This window comes from Pseudophryne corroboree, chromosome 2 (assembly GCF_028390025.1).
Source record: "Pseudophryne corroboree isolate aPseCor3 chromosome 2, aPseCor3.hap2, whole genome shotgun sequence".
Lineage (NCBI taxonomy): Eukaryota > Metazoa > Chordata > Amphibia > Anura > Myobatrachidae > Pseudophryne > Pseudophryne corroboree.
This window is the reverse complement of record NC_086445.1, coordinates 597,124,270-597,149,655: the sequence shown is the minus strand read 5'-3', so window position 1 is coordinate 597,149,655 and position 25,386 is coordinate 597,124,270. Positions and strand designations below refer to the sequence as shown.

At 47.0% G+C, this 25,386-nt stretch overlaps 1 protein-coding gene across 5 annotated transcripts in view; it reads right to left on the bottom strand.

Moving 5' to 3' along the window:
• KDF1 (keratinocyte differentiation factor 1) overlaps positions 1-25,386 on the bottom strand; it is a 161,922-nt gene that overhangs the window by 35,327 nt on the left and 101,209 nt on the right. For 4 of the 5 annotated variants that reach the window (XM_063954641.1, XM_063954644.1, XM_063954643.1 and 1 more), the window contains 6 exons: positions 19,940-20,149; positions 19,649-19,853; positions 19,438-19,561; positions 19,139-19,293; positions 2,852-3,808; positions 2,613-2,687 (listed from right to left, as the gene is read on the bottom strand). In XM_063954641.1, coding sequence (XP_063810711.1) covers positions 2,613-2,687; positions 2,852-3,808; positions 19,139-19,293; positions 19,438-19,561; positions 19,649-19,853; positions 19,940-20,149 — 1,726 coding nt within the window. The remainder of the gene's footprint in view (positions 1-2,612; positions 2,688-2,851; positions 3,809-19,138; positions 19,294-19,437; positions 19,562-19,648; positions 19,854-19,939; positions 20,150-25,386) is intronic. The other variant, XM_063954642.1, reaches the window with a different exon arrangement.

Genomic DNA, 25,386 nt, shown 5'->3' with positions numbered 1-25,386 from the left:
GCCCTGGTCCTGAGATCCTGTGGTGGCAGGCTTAAGAGACTTACCTCTGGAGCCTCTAGCCGCATTTGAGGCACCTCTGGCTTTCCCTTTGAACCTAGCAGTCCGAAAGGATTGCAGCGAGGCAGTGTCGAGCCGGTGGAGCTGCAGACGGGAGGTATGTGGATTTTCCAGCGGTAGCCTTCGAAATGCATGTGTCCATCCACTGGCGTAGCCACAGAACCCTGCGTACAGAAACTGCCATGGTAGAGGTACGAGCATTTATAGTACCTATGCTTAATAGTTTCAGAGAAACAGATCAGAATCCTGAATGTGCTGAATCAGCATTACCATATCAGCCAGTGGCTTCTATTTTTCTGTCTGCAGGTTCCTCTAAGGCAGTAGCCCCTGGAACCAGTAGTACAGTCTTTTTTGACAGGCATGATACTGAAGCATCAACAACAGGGGGATTATCTGCCCCTCTAGAGCGACTGGAAATGCAGCAATTTCTTTGTCACCTGGAATTTCTTTTCAGGAGTAGCCCATGGCTCCTTGAAAAGATCTTCCAGTTCCTTAGAATCAGGAAAGGTGACTAGCACTTTCTTTTGTGCAGTGAAAAAGAATTGCGGAGCATCTGCCTCGTTCCCAGGAACATGCAAGACATCTCTAATAGCAAGGATGAGACACTCCACTCTCTGAGTTGTAGAGGAATCATCCACTTAAGTTTTTGTTTCCAAATCCTCCCTCTCTTCCAACTCAGGTACGTCAGGTAACCCCCTTTTTGGAGGCTATTGGAAGTGAGAGAGATGTTACACGGCTGCCCATTGATTTATCTTTAATCAGAGTAGCCATGGACTGTTGCAACTGCTGCCTTTCTTGCCTGGCAGTAGTCAATTCATTGAACATGCCAGCCATCATATATTTATCAGAACTCAACCAAGCTGGTTCCTGCAAATCACCCCCAGAAGCCCCATTATCCTGTGAAGTCTGACTGCATTGATCACACGTGAGAGAATCTGCAGGGGAGGGAGAAAACCTGGTATGACAGAGAGAACCATGCTGACAGGGGACATTTATATATATACACACACATATACACACAGGTACAAGCAAGCCTGCACAGCATGTGTGGAGAAGGAGGGACCAGCACCAGCCTTTATCTAATAATGGAGATATCAGAAGTTAGGCAATATAGTCTAATTATGTATAAGGAGCCTAATACAAGGTTCCCAGAGCAGGCTCTCCCCCTTTTCTAAACCCCTGTACCAATGTCTGATCGTGGAGTATCCTCTGGAGGAGCTGACTTTCCTGCCGCAGTGCCGAGAATGCAGAAAATGGCGCCAGGAAGCCGCTGATCCAGCTCTGAGGTAACTCGGCCCCCTCCGCTGGCGCCGGAACTACTTGCATATTTATACTGGCAATGCCCCATAAAATGTGTAAAATGAGATACTAGCACCTATTTTCACTACTGCTGACAGCCTGCGGGGTGGGGTGTGGAGGAGGAAGAGTATGTATGCCCGGACTGTGACCATGCCGCACCAGTAACTGGGGGGAACCTGCAAGCAGAGCCACCGGCAACACTCGCCACCTTGATCTTCAGGCTCTGTGCTGGGGGTGTGTGGTGTGCACGAGAGTGCCATGCCTGCAGTACACTAACCCTCAGGACCGATGACCTGTCAGCGGGATCAGACTAAGCACCTCCAGGAGGCCGGTGTCAGTCCCTCCCCCAGCGTCCCTCGGTGCAGGTAGGCTCAGCCTACCTGAAAATAACAAACGTTTAAAATAAACGGAAGTAAAACTCTCTGGAGCGCTAGAGTGTGCATTCTCTCCTGAGGGCACATTTTTCTAAACTGAGCTGTGGAGGAGGGCATAGAGGGGAGGAGCCAGCACACCCTGTTTGAAGTTTTAAAGTGCACCAGCTCCTTTGGACCCCATCTATACCCCATCGTACTAAGTGTCCTCAGTATCCCTTATGGATGTTAGAGAAATCTCAATATACAAATGTATAAATAGTATTTTGGAGGAATGGCAAAGCAAAGCCTAACTTGTATTATCAGAACACCATAGCTGCTGCAAAACTATTCATAAACAGTCTGCAGCTATTTTACTCATCTCTACAATTTACCTTTTACACAACAGCTCTTCAGATGTAACATTATGTGCAATTGGCAAACTTACTTCCCCCACTGAGTAGTGTGTCACTACTCATCTCTGGCTGGGAAAGCACAGCATTCACAAAAATATGGTAAGGATACTGAAAATTTTAATGTCCGGGTATTCAACATGTGGACCTCCAGCTGCTATGGAACCACAAATTCCAGCATGCCCTAATTCCAAAACTGGCATGGCATGCTGGAATGTGCAGTTCCATAACAGATAATGTGCTACATGTTGAATTCCCCTGCTTTATGTCATCTGAAATTACTCACAGTGTGTGTGTGTGTGGTCTGATTACAGGTATTTCATTTTTCTCCAGTTCCCCAAAACTCTTATCAAAGTCAGCTTCTGGCTGACATGTTTCATCACTAATGTAGAACAGATAATTTTTAAAACTCTTTACAAGCAGGAGATAAAACAAGGATGAATCTGCTCATTGACATGTAATCAGATTGTACACGCATACACTACTTATATACCTGGTGCACTGTATCTCCTCATGTTTCGCGCTATAAGATCGGATGTCGTCTCTTGTGAAATCTTCACATCCAGATCTGGGAAAAGAAATGGAAAGAGTAGTACGTAGATGCAGATAACTCGGCCAGGATATTAAAAAAAAGGAAGAGAGAGAAAGAAAGGGATACAAAACAGATCATTTCTTTCCATTCTTTACATGTAAAAAGATGCATCCCACCCATGTGCCCACAAAGATCCGCACCATCCTGGCTGGTGAGTCCAGATTCCTGCATGCTCTCATTGCCACTGTCTGGAGCCTTGCCACCATTCCGGCTGTTATGCTGTTGACTTCCACCTCCCTTCTCTCCATTACGGCCGGAGAATCCGCGTGTTCTGACCTTACGTGTGCTAATGCGGATGATGCCCCGAACTAGACGACACTCTGCATCTTGCTCTTCCAGTTGGTAGTCCTGTGTCAGGCTGCTGATTAATTCTGTTATTTTGCTAGTCTTCTCTAGGAACACAGTTTCTGAAGTGCATCTTGCCAGTTCGTCAATCTGATGGAGACTAAATAATTCTGTTAACTTGTGCCAGATGAGTACATCAATTTCTGCGCTGGACATGGAGCCGCTCAACCGTGACAACTCAGGATCAGACTCCCGTAATGAGTAGTAATCCCCGGCAGAACTGCGGGGTGCTGGAGGTGGATTGGGAGCAGGGGGCTCTTTTACAATTTCTAGATCTGTGGCAGCAGCTTGTTTATTGTACACAGGTACTCCCATAAGTTTAAGGTCTGGGTAACTAAAACTGTTACCCAGGCCTGTTTTTTTTCTTCGCTCACCCACACGGGGGGCACCGGGACTACTGGCAGGATGGCCATTCATGGGTGGACAGTCTGAGCCTTCTACAGAACAGGGGAGGTACACCTCGGGATCCTTCTGCGGACAGCGGCTGCAGGACACCACATAGCACAGCACAGCTTTGTAAGTGGCCCATGCACGAGAGAGGGGAGGACAGCACGGGCGCTCCTCTGGTGGGGTCTCAGCAGACCCTGAAATAAAGGTAATATCTTCTGGAGGGCTCCTCCACCTTGAACTTGGAAGGCTTGAAGTCTGTGGTGGGTAGCTATGATGTGGAGGGGGGAGACGGGTTGGGGAGGATACCCGGCCACGGGGAACAGCCACAGAATGGGGTCGTGGCATTGCTTCATGAACAAGTCCTAAGAGAAGGGCAGATAAATACAGTCATCATTGCAGGGTCTCGCATAATATCAAATTCTTTATATACTCCTCCCCCTATAAGTAATGATTTCCACTCCTGTTGAATCCTTTAGGCATGCACACTTTACATCTTATTAACCCACGCAGGCCCTAAATCTGCATCTGTTTCACACTTACTATGTACCCAATACATCCCGGCCTCTCCCAGTCTTGTTATGGGTTACCAACTTGTGTCTACCTGATGTACAAATAGTTCATATCTAGCACTGCCATGCATCCCCTACACCCCAACCTGTCTCTAACCTAAACTTACTAGGGGTCATCTACAGTACACAATGCAAACCTCTCTTACTCATCACCTTCTCCCTCTGTGTTCTCCTAGCCACTTTTCCTGCCCGCCCGACGTGTAACTACTCCTGCCCGCAGTCTTCCACATTTTGACGCTTGTACACTCTTTGACGCTTCTGGTGTTTTTCCGATTTCTCACAGCCGCCAGTTTCCATTTCTGCCTAGCACTGCCCCTACATGTGCGCCAGGTGAGCGTTGCGGGCAGACCCCTGCCTGCATCACCCCCAGCCCCCCTCCTGCCATAGGTGGCAAAGGCAGTCCAGGGTGCAGATTTTCGAAATAGATAGTTATCCGCAGCACTGACTTGTGACATTGTCTACAGCAGCCGTGGCCAACGCGCGGCTCTTTCTTTATTCAAATGTGGCTCCCGACACGTGACCACAACAGATCCTGGAAACTGGTGCACTCCAGCCAGACACACAGCAGCACTACGGCGACTGAAAACGGAGGGAGCCAGATACAGAGCTGTAGTGACATATGAGGGTGCGCTGGAGTGACACAAGGGGGAGCTGGCGGGAGGGACACAGAAAGATCCTGGCAGGAGAGGCATGATGGGGAGCTGACTGGAGTGATAAAGGAGGGTGCTGGCAGGAGAGACACAATGGGGGAGCTGACTGGAGTGACACAAGAGGGTGCTGGCTGTAATGACACAGTGACACATGGGCTAGCTGGAGTGACGCATGGAGGAGCTGAAGTGTATTATGTGAATATGGGTTTTTCAATGCATTTTATGTGGATCTGGCATTTTCATTGTATTTTATACCAGGGTTGTGGCCTAGCAGGCACAAGGCCACACCCCATTTTTGCACACGCGCCTTCGGCTTGATGTCGGCTCTTTGATGTACCTAACAAGATTTTTTGGCTCTTTGTCTCTGACTGGTTGGCCACCCCTGGTCTACAGCATCACTGCAGTGACCAAAGTAGCGATCCTGACACACAGGTGAATGGGAGTAAAGTCCACTACTAAGGTTAATTACAGTATCACGTTATCTGCTTAATTAGGACACAGCATTACAGCACTAGTGATACGGCACTGGCTGCTCTGCACTTTGTGGGAGGAAAAGCTGAATTTAAGGGAATATTTTCTCCCGGGATCAGCCAAGCAGTGTTGAAATAAACCAGGGGGTATATTTACTAAGGTGTGTGAATTTTTTTTTATTTTTTTTTTATAAGTGGAGCTGTTGCCCATAGCAACCACATTCTAGCTATTATCTTCTAGAAGCAGCTAGATAAATATTAAGTGGAATCTTATTGCTATGGGCAACATCTCAACTTCTAGAAAAAGCCTCACACCTTAGTAAATATACCTCTAAGTCTTCACGAGAATGGCCGCCCACTGCAGGAGTGCATACAGATTGTACATCGCTTTCTGAAAAAGTGCTTATTGCTTCACTTCAGGCTCTAGTGATCACTGCCGCCCCCCCCCCCCCACCACCGCCCCCAATTTCTGCATGTGGTGGCGTCACTTTGTCAGCAACAGATCTGCAGCAGATGTGACGGAAGACTGAGTAGGTGGGGATGGGATGATCCGTGTCCCTATTACTATGCACATTTACAAGAAGAGCGTATCAGTTACACCGAGCGGCCGCTGGCTGCGTGTGCAGAGAAGGAATTATTGTCGGCAGCGAGTCTTCCCTCAGGGATTTGTCCTCCGAGGTCCTGGAGTCCACAGTATAACCATCCACACATACGGACGTGAGCTGGGCGAACAGCATCTTAGCAGTAATCCTCCAGCACACTCTGAGTGCTCCAGCTGGCAGGAGACTATACAGCAAGGCTGGAGATTACATCACTGGGAGTCCCTGCACCGACCTGGAGGGTTTATGCTAAAAGTCGGTTTTTGGGTATTTTGATCACTCTTGCTTTTTCTCATTCTTCTCACCATTATGGTTGTAGTGCAGGGTAGTGCCTTGTGGAGTCTACAGATAGTCTTCAATCATCCTAGGTCTACTGCAGAGCCTTAGGTTAAAGAAGCCAGAGCTGTGTCTTCATGTTTCTTCCTTCTGAAAGTCATCTAAAACATACAACCTTTTTGTTAGGTGACTTTCCTCTGCACCTTCTCCAAAAAGGTCACCTTCTGCAACCCATGATATTCCATTAAAGTCGGCAGCTTACCCATGCACATCTAATTCCCCTAAATCCTCTATAAGGCAAGAAAAAGCTTGTGAAAACAGCATCAGTAAGTCCCTCCAGCTCACCTTAAAGACTAAATACTATTACTCCAACCATAAGTCCTCTCCACATTCACTTTTGATGGTATACTTGCTTCTCCACAGTGACATTTACCTTACCCAGTCTTCCTCTTCTTATAATGTTATCACCTTGGATTCTCCTTCACCAAAGACATCACCAGTTAAACCTGCTTTAAACCCTCAGCAGACTTCTAATTTGACGATTTGTTCAGGCTCTAAAATAATTCCCTCAGAATTGCCTACCCGAAACATGGCTTTGAGAAATCATCCATTGTTCAAATGTCTGTTCATAAAACCTTTCGTGATTCACTCAGTTCATCATTCATCAGCCCTTCAAACTGTCCTCTAAAAGCTAGTGCTTACCAACCCATCCTTAGCAAATATTCTCCACACTTTCCTACACATTCTTCTCTTAAATCTCCTCTTCCTCCCAAAGAACCCCCATTCAGGAAGAGCAACTTCCAGTGACCCCTAGGCCTCCATGGCCGAAGCTAGTGGAGGCTCGGCGCAGGTTACTGACAGTGGAAGGTCGTCGGCGGGCACACTGTGCACTGGAGATGCGTGTGCAACAGATAAACTGTCTACCTTCAAGCTGAATTGAAAGTAGCAAGGCAGATAGAGTGCTTGGCGAAATTGGTGAAGGCTGCAGGACGGGCAGAGGTGCGGGCTGCAGTTCATGGGCAAACAATTAGAAAAGTCCTACGTTTCCACAAACCACGACTCCTGTGCACTGTGTTCCTATACCTATGAAAACGGAACGTCGCGGTGGACAACACCCTCGACATCAATGTTGTGCTCTTTCTTAGGGTAGAATTCAAGTGCTTAGAGCAGGCTTTTTCAACCAGTGTGCTGCGACCAGTTGCAAGGTGTGCTGCGGAGCCAGATCAGCTTCCTGTGCCTTCATAATGACCTGTTGGCCCGGGATCTTCTTAGAGGATCAGTCATGCTCCGGCTGTGACCAATGCCTTGATGACGCGGCAGTGTGATATAGGTCACGGCCGCCGCGTCTCACCACCCAGCCCACCCGCCTGTATACATATCTTCCAGTTCCCGCTTGCATCCACAGCTTTCCTTGCCCACACACATCCACACCTGCCTGACCACCCGCTGCTCAGTATTCGCAGCACTCTACTATGAACAACCTCCGCCACTGAGAGACAGGGAGGACAGCTGACAGGAAGGGGCTAATATTTGTTATGTTATTTCTCCTGTGGGGAGCAAAAGGATTTATGGATTTATGGGGGGAACAATGTGAATAATTCATGTGGGGAGCAATAGGGTTTATGTGGGGAGAAATGTGATTGATTTATGTGTGAGCAACATGATTTATGTGGGGAGCAATGTGATTGTTTTTCCTGTGTAGGCCAATGTATGTGTGGATTCTTTATTTACTGTAAGGGCCAATGTGTATTTTTTGTTTTTTTTCTGTGGGGAACTGATTGTGTGCCTTGGCAATCTTAAAATATTGTTCGGTGTGCCGCGAGTAAAAAAAAAAGGTTGAAAATCACTGGCTTGGAGGATGTGTGGGCAGCGATGAATTAGAGACAAGAAACGGAGATCGATATTTCAGACGTCACCCCCTAGATATATTTTGAATACAAGTCTCCGCTTGTCCTGCTGTACGGCTCAGTATCTGCGCTTACCATAGTCTGATATTGTCTACTCAAACTACAAACATCCAATTGTACCAAATAGACTTGCCCATGGCTTCTTACTCCCTAGCACATAATATACTGTATACTGGCATTAATTGCTTCTTCACATCTCGGCACCTTCTGCATAATTGTACTTGGAAACTACACTTCTGCTTCATTATATAACCTATGGTATGTTTTTATGAATCATTTTTAAGTTTTATGGAACATTCTCCTAAATACAGAACCCCATAGACTTAGGTTACACAGATGGAGCTATTATATGTGAAATATCTCTAGTGAACTGACCATTTGGGACAATGACTCCTCATTCACAAAAACTTATTTCTGTGGCATTTACATGGTAATTTTTGCATATACTGTGCCCTTATAAGATTATATTTTTCACATGCAATTACCAAAACACACTGTGATTTATGTAATACAGAACAAATTTGTATGCTTTTGAATGGTGAATGTAATACAGCCTACTACAAGAAGCCACAAGAAACATCTGAAGTGAAAGTTTATGCAAGTGAAAAATGTTTGCCTTATATGTACTGTAGTATGTTATAGTACATGATAATGTAAAATATATATATTTATATAATCTAATCTATATCCATCTCTGTCATCCGGTACTTGGTGTGGCTGGTAATTACAGCTGCCTCTGAGAGGGCAATGGTCTGCGAATTAGGGGCACCAAATTGTAATTATAGTTCTTTCCCCCTCCCAACCTGGAAACAGTTATGGTGCCCCTGCGTCCAGACAATGACCTTTCACCCTTATATACACACACATACATACTGTATACGTATACATATCCATCCATCCATCTATGAGAGGAGGAACATATGAAGTGCCAGGTGAGAAGGATGCAGGACTGGCCCCAGAGGAAGGGACAGCTCAAAGTAACTAGCCACACATTGTAGGGGCTGGTGTTGGGTACAGGGGGGCAAAGAGCCCTGGAGAAAGGCAGAGTATAGCTGTGGGGAGGTAGTAAGTGGAGCAGTCGGAAAAGGGAAAGTCTTCTTCCTGGCACTGCCCGTGGTAACCCTAGATAGTGGTTGCACTGTGCCCTCTGACTCAGAACATTGCCTGTTGCCTCTCACATGGTTTGGGGAGTCGAGCTGCCTGCTTGAGCGCCCCTGTTCCAACACCTATGGCTGGAGGACAAGATCTCATGCAAACTGGCTGGATGGACTTTTGTTTATCTGGTACCAACTTCCCATAACTAAGATACTAAATATCCTAGGATTGTAAGATTTTCAGTCTGATTTTCAGTATCAGAATGGAACTTTTAAGTTCTCATTTTATTTTGGGGAATATATATTAATAGCTGGGCTTACCACTTTTGCAAGCAAGAAATTAACTTGTGTGGGAGGAAGACGAAATGACTTGTGACGATTCTGTAATTTTCTTCTCATTGCTCTTTTTTCATAAAGCTCACCAAACGTGAAACCAAAACATATGTACTATAGAGAATGGGGAGGCAAATCAATTTGCCGGCTGTTGGGATCACGTTGGTCAGGATCCAGACACCGGAATTCTGACAACTTGAATACTGGTTCACAGGGGCTTTCCCCACTCATGGGTGTCCACAACAGAGTGGAAATAGATCCTGCAGGGAGCGCAGTGAGCCCGCTAGGGGACTCATAGCGCTCTCCCCGCTACCGGCATTCTGGCGGACGGGATGCCTATGTATTCCAGAGAACGTGCTTAATAGCAATTAATGCTTTAGCGATCAGACTATAGGTTTAGTCAATTTAAGTGTCTAAAGCTTACACCCAATGGAAATGATTCCTACTTTCCTATTTCTAACATGACTATAAAATTTTTACTTTGAATTTACTTAATTACTACTATGAAACTAAACGATAATATAGCTAAATTATACAGATATTCTATATGAATTATGTTCAGATTTATGTTTTTAAATTTATATGTAGAAGAGTTCCTGATAAATAATGAATGTTTAGTTTAACTATTACAACTCGCCTTTATAATAGTGTCACTCTTATTCATAATATACAATATTTTAAATATCACTTGTTTTTAAATGTAAGCATAGTCAGGTATGATTTTGAATATGTGGTATTCTATATACATATACCAATTATCATTCTATTACATATCTGAATGTATTTCCTCTGTCATTAACTTGACTATGATATGCAATTAAAAACAATTTTAAGTGCAAATACTTTTGAAACCTATGAAGCAGGTGACTCCTTCACGATGACTGTCCCAACCTTTGTATCTACAGTGCAGGTCTTGCGAGATTGATGACATCTTCTCAATAGAGCTTTTAGCTCCGTAAGACCAGCCAAACAGGAACAATAACCGAACAAACCAGCTTAGTGACTGTCCGCAATCTTCTGAGGTCACTGGCAGGTTCCAGTTTGTGTGTTGGTGTTCCCCAGAGGCCCCACTACAGTGCATCTCCAGCACCTACAGTTGTTCTACAGCTAACCCTGATCTGTGTGGGACCCTCAAAGTTCCTTATAAACGCATCTCGATCTGTAGAAGTCAGTTCTCCATGTCTGCCTATGCAGAACTTTGGAACCAATGCAACTAGGGGAGGCAATCACAATACCGCCAGTCGGGATCCCATCAGTCACAAAGTAGATGGCGGAATCCCGAAAGGCGGTGAAATGCCGCCGCCGGAATCCCGAAAGGTGGTGAAATGCCGCCGCCGGAATCCCGAAAGGCTGTCAAATGCCACCGCCGGAATCCCGAAAGGCAGTGAAATGCCGCCGCCGGAATCCCGAAAGGCAGTGAAATACCACCGCCGGAATCCCGAAAGGCAGTGAAATGCCACCGCCGGAATCCCGAAAGGCAGTGAAATGCCACCGCCGGAATCCCGAAAGGTGGTGAAATGCCGCCGCCGGAATACCGGCGACACCAGCTATTCTCCCTATGTGGGTGTCCACAACACCCACAGAGGAAGAGTATAACCCGTGGCGAGCACAGCGAGCCACCACGCCCACAAGGGGCTTTCTAGTGCTTGTCCTGCTACCGGCATACTTGCAGATGGCAACATGACAGCCGGGATCCCGTCTGCTAACACTGCTTTGCTAAGTGATGTTTCATGGGACATGAGTCACAAAGATGGGTACACTGCTCATTAGGAGAGTAAACACCTTTAGAATGTAAGCTCTCACGAGCAGGGCCCTCTTCCCTCATGTGCTTATCCTTTCTTACTTTAATAATCTTCAACTGCACCAATTCCATCAGTCTTCTGCCACCTGATACTTATTCCAGTGTCATCTGCTGATGTAACTATGTTTATTTACCCTGTACTTGTCCTATATTGTCATCAACTGTAAGTTGCTGTTTTCCCGTTTGATTATTTGTTTATGTACTCTGTAATTGGGCGCTGCGGAACCCTTGTGGCGCCATATAAATAAAGGATAATAATAATTAGTAAAGATAATTTGCATATAACAGTTATTCAATAAGGTAAAGGATAACAGTACAGACATTTCTGCACTTCTTGGTGTGAGTGCAAGGTCTTCGGAAACTAGTATACAGCAGAAAGTAAATATATGTCACAGTTCTGATATAGTCAGCACTGAAACTATTTGAAATCATGTTTAGTATGGGAGACTTTTATTCTGTGCTCGTAAAACTTCATTTTCTGTAGAAAGGAGATAAAAGCTGGCCGTACATAGGTCAATTATGCCCGACTCCAACAATCAGGCAGGCAGATCTCTGTTATATTTGGCCAGATCTAAGAGGTGACAGAACTACTTTTAGTGTGCTGAGATGGCCACCACATACAGTACACAGTGGGACGTTGTTACTGCCTGCATCTATCATCCATCACACAGAACTGATGATTGTTCCTCACGAGCTGTAGATCAGGATTGCTTGTCTTTCTGTACCTGCACACCTAGCATTTATGGACAACTTGTCCTATAACAGCCTCTCATCTTTAGTCTTGTGAAAAATAAGAATTTACTTACCGATAATTCTATTTCTCGTAGTCCGTAGTGGATGCTGGGGACTCCGTCAGGACCATGGGGAATAGCGGCTCCGCAGGAGACAGGGCACAAAAGCAAGCTTTTAGGATCACATGGTGTGTACTGGCTCCTCCCCCTATGACCCTCCTCCAAGCCTCAGTTAGGTACTGTGCCCGGACGAGCGTACACAATAAGGAAGGATCTTGAATCCCGGGTAAGACTCATACCAGCCACACCAATCACACCGTACAACTTGTGATCTGAACCCAGTTAACAGTATGATAACAAAGAAGTAGCCTCTTAAAAAAGATGGCTCACAACAATAATAACCCGATTTTTGTAACAATAACTATGTACAAGTAATGCAGACAATCCGCACTTGGGATGGGCGCCCAGCATCCACTACGGACTACGAGAAATAGAATTATCGGTAAGTAAATTCTTATTTTCTCTAACGTCCTAGTGGATGCTGGGGACTCCGTCAGGACCATGGGGATTATACCAAAGCTCCCAAACGGGCGGGAGAGTGCGGATGACTCTGCAGCACCGAATGAGAGAACTCCAAGTCCTCTTTAGCCAGAGTATCAAATTTGTAAAATTTTACAAACGTGTTCTCCCCTGACCACGTAGCTGCTCGGCAAAGTTGTAATGCCGAGACCCCTCGGGCAGCCGCCCAAGATGAGCCCACCTTCCTTGTGGAGTGGGCTTTTACAGTTTTAGGCTGTGGCAGGCCTGCCACAGAATGTGCAAGTTGAATTGTGCTACAGATCCAACGAGCAATCGTCTGCTTAGACGCAGGAGCACCCATCTTGTTGGGTGCATACAAGATAAACAACGAGTCAGATTTTCTGACTCCAGCTGTCCTTGAAATATATATTTTCAATGCTCTGACAACGTCCAGTAACTTGGAGTCCTCCAAGTCGCTAGTAGCCGCAGGCACCACAATAGGCTGGTTCAAGTGAAAAGCCGAAACCACCTTAGGGAGAAAATGAGGACGTGTCCGCAGTTCTGCCCTGTCCGAATGGAAAATCAGATATGGGCTTTTGTACGATAAAGCCGCCAACTCTGAAACTCTCCTGGCTGAAGCCAGGGCCAGTAGCATGGTTACTTTCCATGTAAGATACTTCAAATCTACCGATTTGAGAGGCTCAAACCAATGAGATTTGAGAAATTCCAAAACTACGTTTAGATCCCACGGTGCCACTGGAGGCACAATTGGGGGTTGTATATGTAGTACACCCTTAACAAAAGTTTGTACTTCAGGCACTGAAGCCAATTCTTTCTGGAAGAAGATTGATAAGGCCGAAATTTGAACTTTAATAGACCCCAATTTGAGGCCCATAGACAATCCTGCCTGCAGGAAATGTAGGAATCGACCCAATTGAAATTCTTCCGTTGGGGCCTTCTTGGCCTCACACCACGCAACATATTTTCTCCAAATGCGGTGATAATGTTGTGCGGTCACTTCCTTCCTAGCTTTAATCAAGGTAGGAATAACTTCCTCTGGAATGCCCTTTTCTTTTAGAATCCGGCGTTCAACCGCCATGCCGTCAAACGCAGTCGCGGTAAGTCTTGGAACATACAAGGTCCCTGCTGAAGCAGATCCCTTCTTAGAGGTAGAGGCCACGGATCTTCCGTGAGCATCTCTTGAAGTTCCGGATACCAAGTTCTTCTTGGCCAATCCGGAGCCACTAGTATTGTTCTTACTCCCCTTTTCCGTATAATTCTCAGTACCTTTGGTATGAGAGGCAGAGGAGGAAACACATACACTGACTGGTACACCCACGGTGTTACCAGAGCGCCCACAGCTATTGCCTGAGGGTCTCTTGACCTGGCGCAATATCTGTCCAGTTTTTTGTTGAGGCGAGACGCCATCATGTCCACCTTTGGTTTTTCCCAATGGTTCACAATCATGTGGAAAACTTCCGGATGAAGTCCCCACTCTCCCGGGTGAAGGTCGTGTCTGCTGAGGAAGTCTGCTTCCCAGTTGTCCACTCCCGGGATGAACACTGCTGACAGTGCTATGACATGATTTTCCGCCCAGCGAAGAATCCTTGCAGCTTCTGTCATTGCTCTTCTGCTTCTCGTGCCGCCTTGTCTGTTTACGTGGGCGACTGCCGTGATGTTGTCCGACTGGATCAACACCGGCTGACCCTGAAGCAGCGGTTTCGCCAAGCTTAGAGCATTGTAGATCGCTCTTAGCTCTAGTATATTTATGTGAAGAGACGTCTCCAGGTTTGACCATACACCCTGGAAGTTTCTTCCCTGTGTGACTGCTCCCCAGCCCCGTAGGCTGGCATCCGTAGTCACCAGGACCCAGTCCTGTATGCCGAACCTGCGGCCCTCTAACAGATTGGCACTCTGCAACCACCACAGGAGAGACAACCTTGTCCTTGGTGACAGTGTTATCCGCTGATGCATGTGCAGATGCGATCCGGACCATTTGTCCAGCAGATCCCACTGAAATATTCGTGCATGGAATCTGCCGAATGGAATTGCTTCGTAAGAAGCCACCATCTTTCCCAGGACTCTTGTGCATTGATGTACTGACACATTTCCTGGTTTTAGGAGGTTCCTGACAAGTTCGGATAACTCCCTTGCTTTCTCCTCCGGGAGAAACACCTTTTTCTGAACCGTGTCCAGAATCATTCCCAGGAACAGCAGACGTGTTGTCGGGGACAATTGAGATTTTGGAAGATTCAGAATCCACCCGTGTTGTTGAAGCACTACTTGGGTTAGTGCTACACCGACTTCCAGCTGTTCTCTGGACTTTGCCCTTATCAGGAGATCGTCCAAGTAAGGGATAATTAATACGCCTTTTCTTCGTAGAAGAACCATCATTTCGGTCATTACCTTGGTAAAGACCCGAGGTGCCGTGGACAAACCAAACGGCAGCGTTTGAAACTGATAATGACAGTCTTGTATCACGAACCTGAGATACCCTTGATGTGAGGGGTAAATTGGGACATGCAGATAAGCATCTTTTATGTCCAGGGACACCATGAAGTCCCCTTCTTCCAGATTCGCTATCACTGCTCTTAGTGACTCCATCTTGAACTTGAATTTCTGTATGTACAGGTTCAAGGATTTCAGATTTAGAATAGGTCTTACCGAACCGTCCGGCTTCGGTACCACAAATAGTGTGGAATAATACCCCTTTCCCTGTTGTAGGAGGGGTACCTTGACTATCACCTGCTGAGAATACAGCTTGTGAATGGCTTCCAATACCGTCGCCCTTTCTGAGGGAGACGTTGGTAAAGCAGACTTTAGGAAACGGCGAGGGGGAGATCTTTCGAATTCCAACATGTAACCCTGAGATACTATCTGCAGGATCCACGGGTCCACCTGTGAGCGAGCCCACTGATTGCTGAAAATCTTTAGTCGACCCCCCACCGCTCCTGAGTCCGCTTGTAAAGCCCCAGCGTCATGCTGATGGCTTTGTAGAACCCGGGGCGGGCTTCTGGTCCTGGGCAGGGGCTGCTGGCTGCCCTCTCTTACCCTTTCCTCTGCCTCGTGGCAGATAAGACTGTCCTTTTGCCCGCTTGTTTTTATAGGAGCGAAAGGACTGCGGCTGAAAAGACGGTGTCTTTTTCTGTTGGGAGGGGGTCTGAGGTAAAAAAGTGGATTTGCCGGCAGTTGCCGTGGCCACCAGATCCGATAGACCAACCCCAAATAATTCCTCTCCTTTATATGGCAATACTTCCATATGCCTTTTGGAATCCGCATCACCTGACCACTGTCGCGTCCATAAACTTCTTCTGGCAGATATGGACATCGCACTTACTCTCGATGCCAGAGTGCAAACATCCCTCTGAGCATCTCGCATATAAAGAAACGCATCCTTTAATTGCTCTAGAGTCAATAAAATACTGTCCCTATCCAGGGTATCAATATTTTCAGTCAGGGAATCCAACCACACTACCCCAGCACTGCACATCCAGGCTGAGGCTATTGCTGGTCGGAGTATAACACCAGTATGCGTGTATATACTCTTCAGGGTAGTTTCCAGCCTCCTATCTGCTGGATCCTTGAGGGCGGCCGTATCTGGAGACGGCAACGCCACTTGTTTTGATAAACGTGTGAGCGCTTTATCCACCCTAGGGGCTGTTTCCCAGCGCGCCCTAACCTCTGGTGGGAAAGGGTATAATGCCAATAACTTCTTAGAAACTAGCAGTTTTCTATCTGGGTTAACCCACGCTTCATCACACACGTCATTCAATTCCTCTGATTCTGGAAAAGCTACAGGTAGTTTTTTCACCCCCCACATAATACCCCTTTTTGAGGTACCTGCAGTATCAGAGATCTGCAAAGCCTCCTTCATTGCCGTGATCATATAACGTGTGGCCCTATTGGAAAATACGTTTGTTTCTTCACCGTCGACACTAGATTCATCTGTGTCGGTACCTGTGTCGACTGACTGAGGTAAGGGACGTTTTACAGCCCCTGACGGTGTCTGAGACGCCTGAGCAGGTACTAACTGGTTTTCCGGCCGTCTCATTTCGTCAACTGACTTTTGTAATGTACTAACATTATCACGTAATTCCATAATTAAAGCCATCCAATTCCGGTGTCGACTCCCTAGGGGGTGACATCACCATTACCGGCAATTGCTCCGCCTCCACACCAACATCGTCCTCATACATGTCGACACACACGTACCGACACACAGCAGACACACAGGGAATGCTCTTATCGAAGACAGGACCCCACTAGCCCTTTGGGGAGACAGAGGGAGAGTTTGCCAGCACACACCAAAAGCGCTATAAAATGTATATAAACAACTCTAAAAGGTGTTGTTTTTGTTATATGCGCTTTAAATATATATATATAAATATCGCCAAAATATGCCCCCCTTCTCTTTGTTACCCTGTTTCTGTAGTGCAGTGCAGGGGAGAGTCCTGGGAGCCTTCCTCACAGCGGAGCTGAGCAGGAAAATGGCGCTGTGTGCTGAGGAGAATAAGCCCCGCCCCCTTTTCGGCGGGCTTTTCTCCCGGGTTTTGAGATATCTGGCCTGGGTTAAATACATACATATAGCCTCAATGGCTATATGTGATGTATTCTTTGCCATCAAAGGTATTAAATATTGCTGCCCAGGGCGCCCCCAGCAGCGCCCTGCACCCTCCGTGACCGTTCAGTGTGAAGTGTGTAGCAACAATGGCGCACAGCTGCAGTGCTGTGCGCTACCTTCATGAAGGCTGAAGAGCCTTCTGCCGCCTGTTTCCGGACCCTCGATCTTCAGCATCTGTAAGGGGGATCGGCGGCGCGGCTCCGGGACGAACCCCAGGGTGACCTGTGTTCCGACTCCCTCTGAAGCTATGTCCAGTAGCCTAAGACTCCAATCCATCCTGCACGCAGGTGAGTTGAAAATCTCTCCCCTAAGTCCCTCGATGCAGTGAGCCTGTTGCCAGCAGGACTCACTGAAAATAATAAACCTAAAAACTTTTTCTAAGCAGCTCTTTAGGAGAGCCACCTAGATTGCACCCTGCTCGGACGGGCACAAAAACCTAACTGAGGCTTGGAGGAGGGTCATAGGGGGAGGAGCCAGTACACACCATGTGATCCTAAAAGCTTGCTTTTGTGCCCTGTCTCCTGCGGAGCCGCTATTCCCCATGGTCCTGACGGAGTCCCCAGCATCCACTAGGACGTTAGAGAAACCACATTAATATCGCTTTCATACTGCCGAGCCGGATGCTGAACTGAGTTTCAACATGTGTCACACCCCTTTCACACTGTACCTTGGACCCGGGTCAGAGCCATTCACACAGTCACCCGTGTTCTCTGCTGTGGTATCTGGATGATAGGTGGACAGTTAAAAGGTCGACACCAAATGGTCGACATGAGGTTTTTTTTTCTACAACTTTTTAATACTTTACCATCTACGTGGACTACGATTGGGATAAGTAACCTTGCCCGAAGCAAGGGAGGTGACGTAGTACACTAACTGGTGTTACATGCGCTGGAAGGGAAAATTTTTCATCTTCTGACACTTTGTGTCAACCTTTTGACCATGCCGCCCTTGTGCATGTCAACCATTTGGTAGACCTTATGACTATAGACCTATTATACCATAACCTCTTCTGCTGGTAATGCTCAGAACATATAATTTACATGATGTTACATAATGTTGATCCTTATGTGATGTGTTATGTCACGGAGATGGTGCAGATTCAGGGAACCACAAATTAGCTTCCAAAATCACAGAGCTATCAAAAGGAGAACTAGGCTATAACTAGTATCAAGGAGTAAATGAAAGTACACCCAATACAGGCCTTTTGCCAAGCCAATATATGTAGATGGAATCTGCTACCATTTTTAGGGAGGTATTTAATTAAACGTGCGGTTGATTGTGTTAAGACAATAGTGCTGATTCTCCTTTGATGGTGGTGGTTGTGAGGTGCCAAAGAAAAACTGTTGCAACGCGGGCACCTCCCGGCCATCACTGATTGGATCCCTCCCATTGTAAGGGATGTGATCAGGATCCAGACAATCAGAATGCTGACAGCAGAATCCAGATGGTAAGTACTGGCGTTAGGTCTACACACTAGGGTGAGGGGGCGGTTATTGGTAAAATAACGGAATTAGTCAGAAACCAGAAAATCTCTCATTCCTTTTTTAAATATATAATTTAAAACATAGGTAATTGTCCCATATATTCAATGAACAATGATATTGTTGCCTTTTTAAGCTTTATCAACCTAAATATGCTAAGTGTTCCTTCAAGCAAGTGCAAAGCGAAATTTAGCTGAGCAGGAGACCAAGAGGCTCATTCAGGCTGTTCTTGCTGCTGCTATTTTTTGCCATTTGCAATTATATGCCAATATGGGCAAAAGCTAACCTAAGCATAGGGACACCCACTGCTATTGCATCACTTCTGGCCGACAGAGTAAAACTGATGATACATCAGTACACTCTGCGCAAATTGAGTCGTGTTGGAGAGTCTTGACTGCCTCTGAAGACGCGCAGACTGAGGTGCTCTCCCAGATTGCCGAGAGCTCTCCAGTAGCAAGTAAGATCGCAACTGCTAATTTAAGCAGGGCCAAAAATCAGCGTTTGAATGGCCATGACACGCCTGCGTTTACCTGACAACTCCTCATTCCCACCCCCAAACACTGACTTCAAAGTGTCTGATTTTTGACAATGCCATTAGGTCTTCACTTAATACCCACACAGTAACAAAACACACTACCCACCTTTTCTCATGTCTCCATAAGGGTCCTTGCTTGTCTCATAGGGCATCCTACCCATAATATCTGCCTGGTACCCAGGATTAGGGGGCATGGAGTTTCGTTTCTGATAAGAAGAATCTGAGCCATCATATGCATTCTGGAGACCCACAGAGTTATTCCTTTATCAAAAGACAATTCAAGAAATTAAAAACATACCAGGATACAGGAAAAAAGATTAAAGAGCATGGAGATAAATATCAAACAATCCAGTGGGATCATAGTTCTGACCACAAAATGATAGCTGTAGCAAAGATTAATCTTACCTCATGCCAGGCATTTGGCTGTGTGGGGTGGATGCTGGGATAGGGGGCTTCAGATCCCCTCCTTCTGACATGAAGCCGATTGTGGACTGTGGAGTCTGTGGTCCCTGCATGGAAACTGAACCAGCTACAGATAACACCACCACTTTTGGAATAAATGTTACAGTAAACTTTACACAGCACATACATAGAACATATTAAAAGGTGTACTTACCCGGTGATGGTGGCTGAATCTTTGCCTGTTTCTTTGCTTCAGCAGAGGCAAAGATATCTGGTGGTGGATCTTCTCCCCTTTCAATTTTGCACTCAAATGCATACAGACACTGTATATACTGCTTCTTTAGTGAGCTAGCTACGCTGCTTGATGTACCCACATTTAAGTTTGTTGCAAGCTCTCTCCATTTCTTGTTCTTATTAACCTGTAGGGAAAGTAGCAGTTACTAGAGGGGTTCTTCAATAGAAACTTAAAAACAAAGCATAGTCAGAGAATGACAGAAGGGCTGACCTGGGTAAGTCCTCCAATATCCTTGACAGACATGTAAAGACGATACAAGTCTAGGGGTTTTCTGCCCACTGCTGGTAGGTTGGTCATACCCATTGCTTTCTCTTCTGTGAATGACAGGTAACGGTCTACCCACATCTTTCTCTCTGGTTCACACCCTAATTCATACAGTTTTGTGATCTTTTCATTTGTAGTGGTGGAGGAGCTAGACTTCTGTGGATAGAAGGAAAAATACATTACAGAAGAGAAGAAAAATAAAAATAAAATTATACAAAACCGTGACCCTTCTTCCAAGCAAACTGTAAAACCATTGTAATCAATCTTCCATGAAGAGCACTATCTTTATTAAAGTTCATCTACAACCACGGGGAGGTATGGGGGAAGCCTACCACAGGATTTCCAGCTTTAACAATCAGACAGTTATAAAGAATCAGAAAAAGGAGGGTCATGGTACCTCTGTGGGACCTACCTTACATTTAGTAATACACAAATATTTGATCGCTAGTGACACCTAGGGAACGTGTTTCCCAATTATCACCTCCCAAATAGCGCCCTTAGGGGCAGCTTCAATTAGTCACAGGTCTTACTGTACAGTTGCAGCTCCAGGTTCAGCACCCAACGCTATTCAGTTATTGGCAAGTCTCCACATGCAGCTAATGCACGATGACCCATAAGCTCCGGTTAATTTCCTGGAGCCAAGAAGCTTCCCTGTGCATTAAGCCCCAGAGAGAGCACTTAACGCATATTTTACCTTGCAGCTCCAGAGGCTGCAAGGAAACACTCCTATTAAATGCACCCTCTGGGGGACTTCACGCGCAGGAAAGCGGCAGAGCTATAACTGGACACTTTTGTGCACTAGCGCGCCCCCCCCCCCCCCCGATATTTTAAAAAGGAAGTGACAAAAAAATAAGAATTTACTCACCGGTAATTCTATTTCTCGTAGTCCGTAGTGGATGCTGGGAACTCCGTAAGGACCATGGGGAATAGACGGGCTCCGCAGGAGACTGGGCACATCTAAAGAAAGATTTAGGACTATCTGGTGTGCACTGGCTCCTCCCCCTATGACCCTCCTCCAAGCCTCAGTTAGGACACTGTGCCCGGAAGAGCTGACACAATAAGGAAGGATTTTGAATCCCGGGTAAGACTCATACCAGCCACACCAATCACACCGTATAACTCGTGATAGGAACCCCGGTTAACAGTATGATAACAGTGGAGCCTCTGAATAGATGGCTCGCACAACAACCCGATTTGTGTAACAATAACTATTTACAAGTATTGCAGACACCCCGCACTTGGGATGGGCGCCCAGCATCCACTACGGACTACGAGAAATAGAATTACCGGTGAGTAAATTCTTATTTTCTCTGACGTCCTAGTGGATGCTGGGAACTCCGTAAGGACCATGGGGATTATACCAAAGCTCCCAAACGGGCGGGAGAGTGCGGATGACTCTGCAGCACCGAGTGAGAGAACTCCAGGTCCTCCTCAGTCAGGGTATCAAATTTATAAAATTTAGCAAACGTGTTTGCCCATGACCAAGTAGCAACTCGGCAAAGTTGTAAAGCCGAGACCCCTCGGGCAGCTGCCCAAGATGAGCCCACCTTCCTCGTGGAATGGGCCTTAACAGATTTAGGCTGCGGTATTCCCACCGCAGAATGCGCCAGCTGAATAGTGCTACAAATCCAGCGCGCGACAGTCTGCTTAGAAGCAGGAGCACCTAGCTTGTTGGGTGCATAGAGAATAAACAGCGAGTCAGTTTTCCTGACTCCAGCCGTCCTAGAAACAAAGTTTCAGGGCCCTGACTACGTCCAGTAACTTGGAATCCTCCAAATCCCTAGTAGCCGCAGGCACCACAATAGGTTGGTTCAAGTGAAAAGCTGATACCACCTTCGGGAGAAACTGGGGACGAGTCCTCAACTCTGCCCTATCCATATGGAAAATCAGATAAGGGCTTGTACAGGACAAAGCCGCCAATTCTGACACACGTCTGGCCGAAGCCAGAGACAACAGCATAACCACTTTCCACGTGAGATATTTCAAATCCACCGTCTTAAGTGGCTCAAACCAATGTGATTCCAGGAACTCCAGAACCGCATTGAGATCCCAAGGTGCCACTGGGGCACAAAAGGAGGCTGAATATGCAGAACTCCCTTGACAAAAGTCTGAACTTCAGGCAGTGAAGCCAGTTCTTTCTGGAAGAAAATCGACAGGGCCGAGATCTGGACCTTAATGGACCCCAATTTGAGGCCCAACGACACCCCTGCTTGCAGGAAATGCAGGAATCGACCCAGGTGAAATTCCTCCGTTGGGCCCTTCTTGGCCTCACACCAAGCAACATACTTCCGCCAAATGCGGTGATAATGTTTTGCGGTGACATCCTTCCTGGCTTTGATCAGGGTAGGGATGACTTCCTCCGGAATGCCCTTTTCCTTTAGGATCCGGTGTTCAAACCGCCATGCCGTCAAACGTAGCCGCGGTAAGTCTTGGAACAGACAGGGTCCCTGCTGCAGCAGGTCTTGTCTGAGCGGCAGAGGCCAAGGGTCCTCTGCAAGTATCTCTTGAAGTTCCGGGTACCAAGCTCTTCTTGGCCAATCCGGAACCACGAGTATAGTTTTCACTCCTCGCCTTTTTATTATTCTCAGTACCTTGGGTATGAGAGGCAGAGGAGGAAACACATAAACCGACTGGTACACCCACGGTGTCACTATAGCGTCCACAGCGATCGCCTGAGGGTCCCTTGACCTGGCGCAATATCGTATTAGCTTTGAGGCGGGACGCCATCATCCACCTGTGGTCTTTCCCAACGGTTTACCAGCATTTGGAAGACTTCTGGAGGAAGTCTCCATTCTCCCGGGTGGAGGTCGTGTCTGCTGAGGAAGTCTGCTTCCCAGTTGACCACTCCCGGAATGAACACTGCTGTCAGTGCTAACACATGATTCTCTGCCCATCGGAGAATCCTTGTGGCTTCTGCCATTGCCCTCCTGCTTCTTGTGCCGCTCTGTCTGTTTACATGGGCGACCGCCGTGATGTTGTCTGATTGGATCAGTACCGGCCGGTTCTGAAGCAGGGGCCTGGCTTGGCTTAGGGCATTGTAAATGGCCCTTAGCTCCAGAATATTTATGTGAAGCGAAATTTCCTGATTTGACCACAGTCCTTGGAAATTTCTTCCCTGTGTGACTGCACCCCAGCCCCGAAGGCTGGCATCCGTGGTCACCAGGACCCAGTCCTGAATTCCGAATCTGCGGCCCTCTAGTAGATGAGCCCTCTGCAGCCACCACAGCAGCGACACCCTTGTTCTTGCTGACAGGGTTATCCGCTGTTGCATCTGGAGATGGGACCCGGACCATTTGTCCAACAGGTCCCACTGGAAAGTCCTTGCGTGGAACCTTCAGAATGGAATTGCTTCGTATGACGCTACCATTTTTCCCAGGACTCGTGTGCATTGATGTATCGACACCTGTCCCGGTTTTAGGATGTCTCTGACTAGAGATGATAATTCCTCGGCTTTTTCCACTGGAAGAAACACTCTTTTCTGGTCTGTGTCCAGAATCATTCCCAGGAACAGAAGACGTGTCGTCGGGACCAGCTGTGACTTTGGAATATTGAGAATCCAGCCGTGCTGTTGTAGCACTTCCCGAGAAAGTGCTACCCCCACTACCAACTGTTCCTTGGACCTTGCCTTTATCAGGAGATCGTCCAAGTATGGGATAATTAAAACTCCCTTCTTGCGAAGGAGTATCATCATTTCGGTCATTACCCTGGTAAAGACCCTCGGTGCCGTGGATAAACCAACGGCAGCGTCTGGAACGGATAGTGACAGTCCTGTACCACAACTCTGAGGTACTCCTGGTGAGGAGGGTAAATGGGGACATGCAGGTAAGCATCCTTGATGTCCCGAGAGACCCTGTAATCCCCCTCGTCCAGGTTCGCAATAATCGCCCTGAGCGATTCCATCTTGAACTTGAATCTTTTGTTATATGTGTTCAAGGATTGTAAATTTAAGATGGGTCTCACCGAACCGGCCGATTTCGGTACCACAAACATTGTGGAATAGTAACCCTTTTCCTGTTGAAGGAGGGGTACCTTGATAATCACTTGCAGTGAATACAGTTTTTTGGATAGCCACCAACACTGCCTCCCTGGCATAGGGAGTTGCCGGTAAGGCAGATTTTAGGAAACGGCGGGGGGGAGACGTCTCGAATTCCAGCCTGTACCCCTGAGATACTGTTTGAAGAACCCAGGGATCCACCTGTGAGAGAGCCCACTGTGCGCTGAAATTTCTGAGACGGGCCCCCACCGTACCCCGGTCCGCCTGAGCAGCCCCAGCGTCATGCTGTGGACTTACCGGACGCAGGGGAGGACTTCTGCTCCTGGGAACTAGCTGTGTGCTGCAGCTGTTTTCCCCTACCTTTTCCTCTTGGCAGAAAAGATGAGCCTCTAGCCCTCTACTTTTCTGGGGCCGGAGGGACTGTACCTGATAATACAGTGCTTTCTTTTTCTGTGGGGTAGCTTGTGGCAAAAGTTTTGATTTCCCAGCCGTAGCTGTGGAAAATGTGCCGTTTTGCATCGGCATCGCCCGACCATTGCCCCGTCCATAACCCCCGCATGGCGGCAATGGACATAGCGCTTATTTGTGATGCCAGTCGGCAAATATCACTCTGTGCATCACGCATGTATAAGACAGCGTCTTTTATATGCTCTATTTTCAGCAAAATATTGTCCCTATCTATAGTATAAATATTAGTCGATAGGGAATCTGACCACGCAGCTGCCGCACTGCACATCCATGCCGAGGCAATAGCAGGTCTCAATATAATGCCCGTGTGTGTGTATATAGCTTTAAGGGTAGTTTCCTGCTTTTTATCAGCAGGTCCTTCAGGGCGGCCGTATCCGAAGACGGTAGTGCCACCTTTTCTAATAAGCGTGTAACCGCTTTATCTACCCTAGGGGGTATTACCCAACGTGACCTATCCTCTGGCGAAAAAGGGTACGCTGCTTAGAAATTATCAATTTCTTATCGGGGGAAGTCCACGCTTCCTCACACACCTCATATCAATTTCTCAGATGCAGGAAAAACTACAGGTAGTTTTTTCTCACCAAACATAATACCCTTTTTTGTGGTACCTGGGGTATTATCAGAAATGTGTAAAACATTTTTCATTGCCTCAATCATGTAACGGGTGGACCTATTGGAGGGTACACTAGTCTCATCATCGTCGACACTGGAGTCGGTGTCCGTGTCGACGTCTGTATCTGTTACCTGAGGTAGCGGGCGTTTTAAAGCCCCTGATGACATTTGAGACGCTGGAACAGACACAAGCTGTGTAGCCGGCTGTCCTATGTCGTCAAACCTTTTGTGCAAGGAGTTGACACTTTCACGCAATTCCTTCCATAAGTCCAACCACACAGGTGTCAACCCCGCAGGGGGTGACATCACATTCACAGGC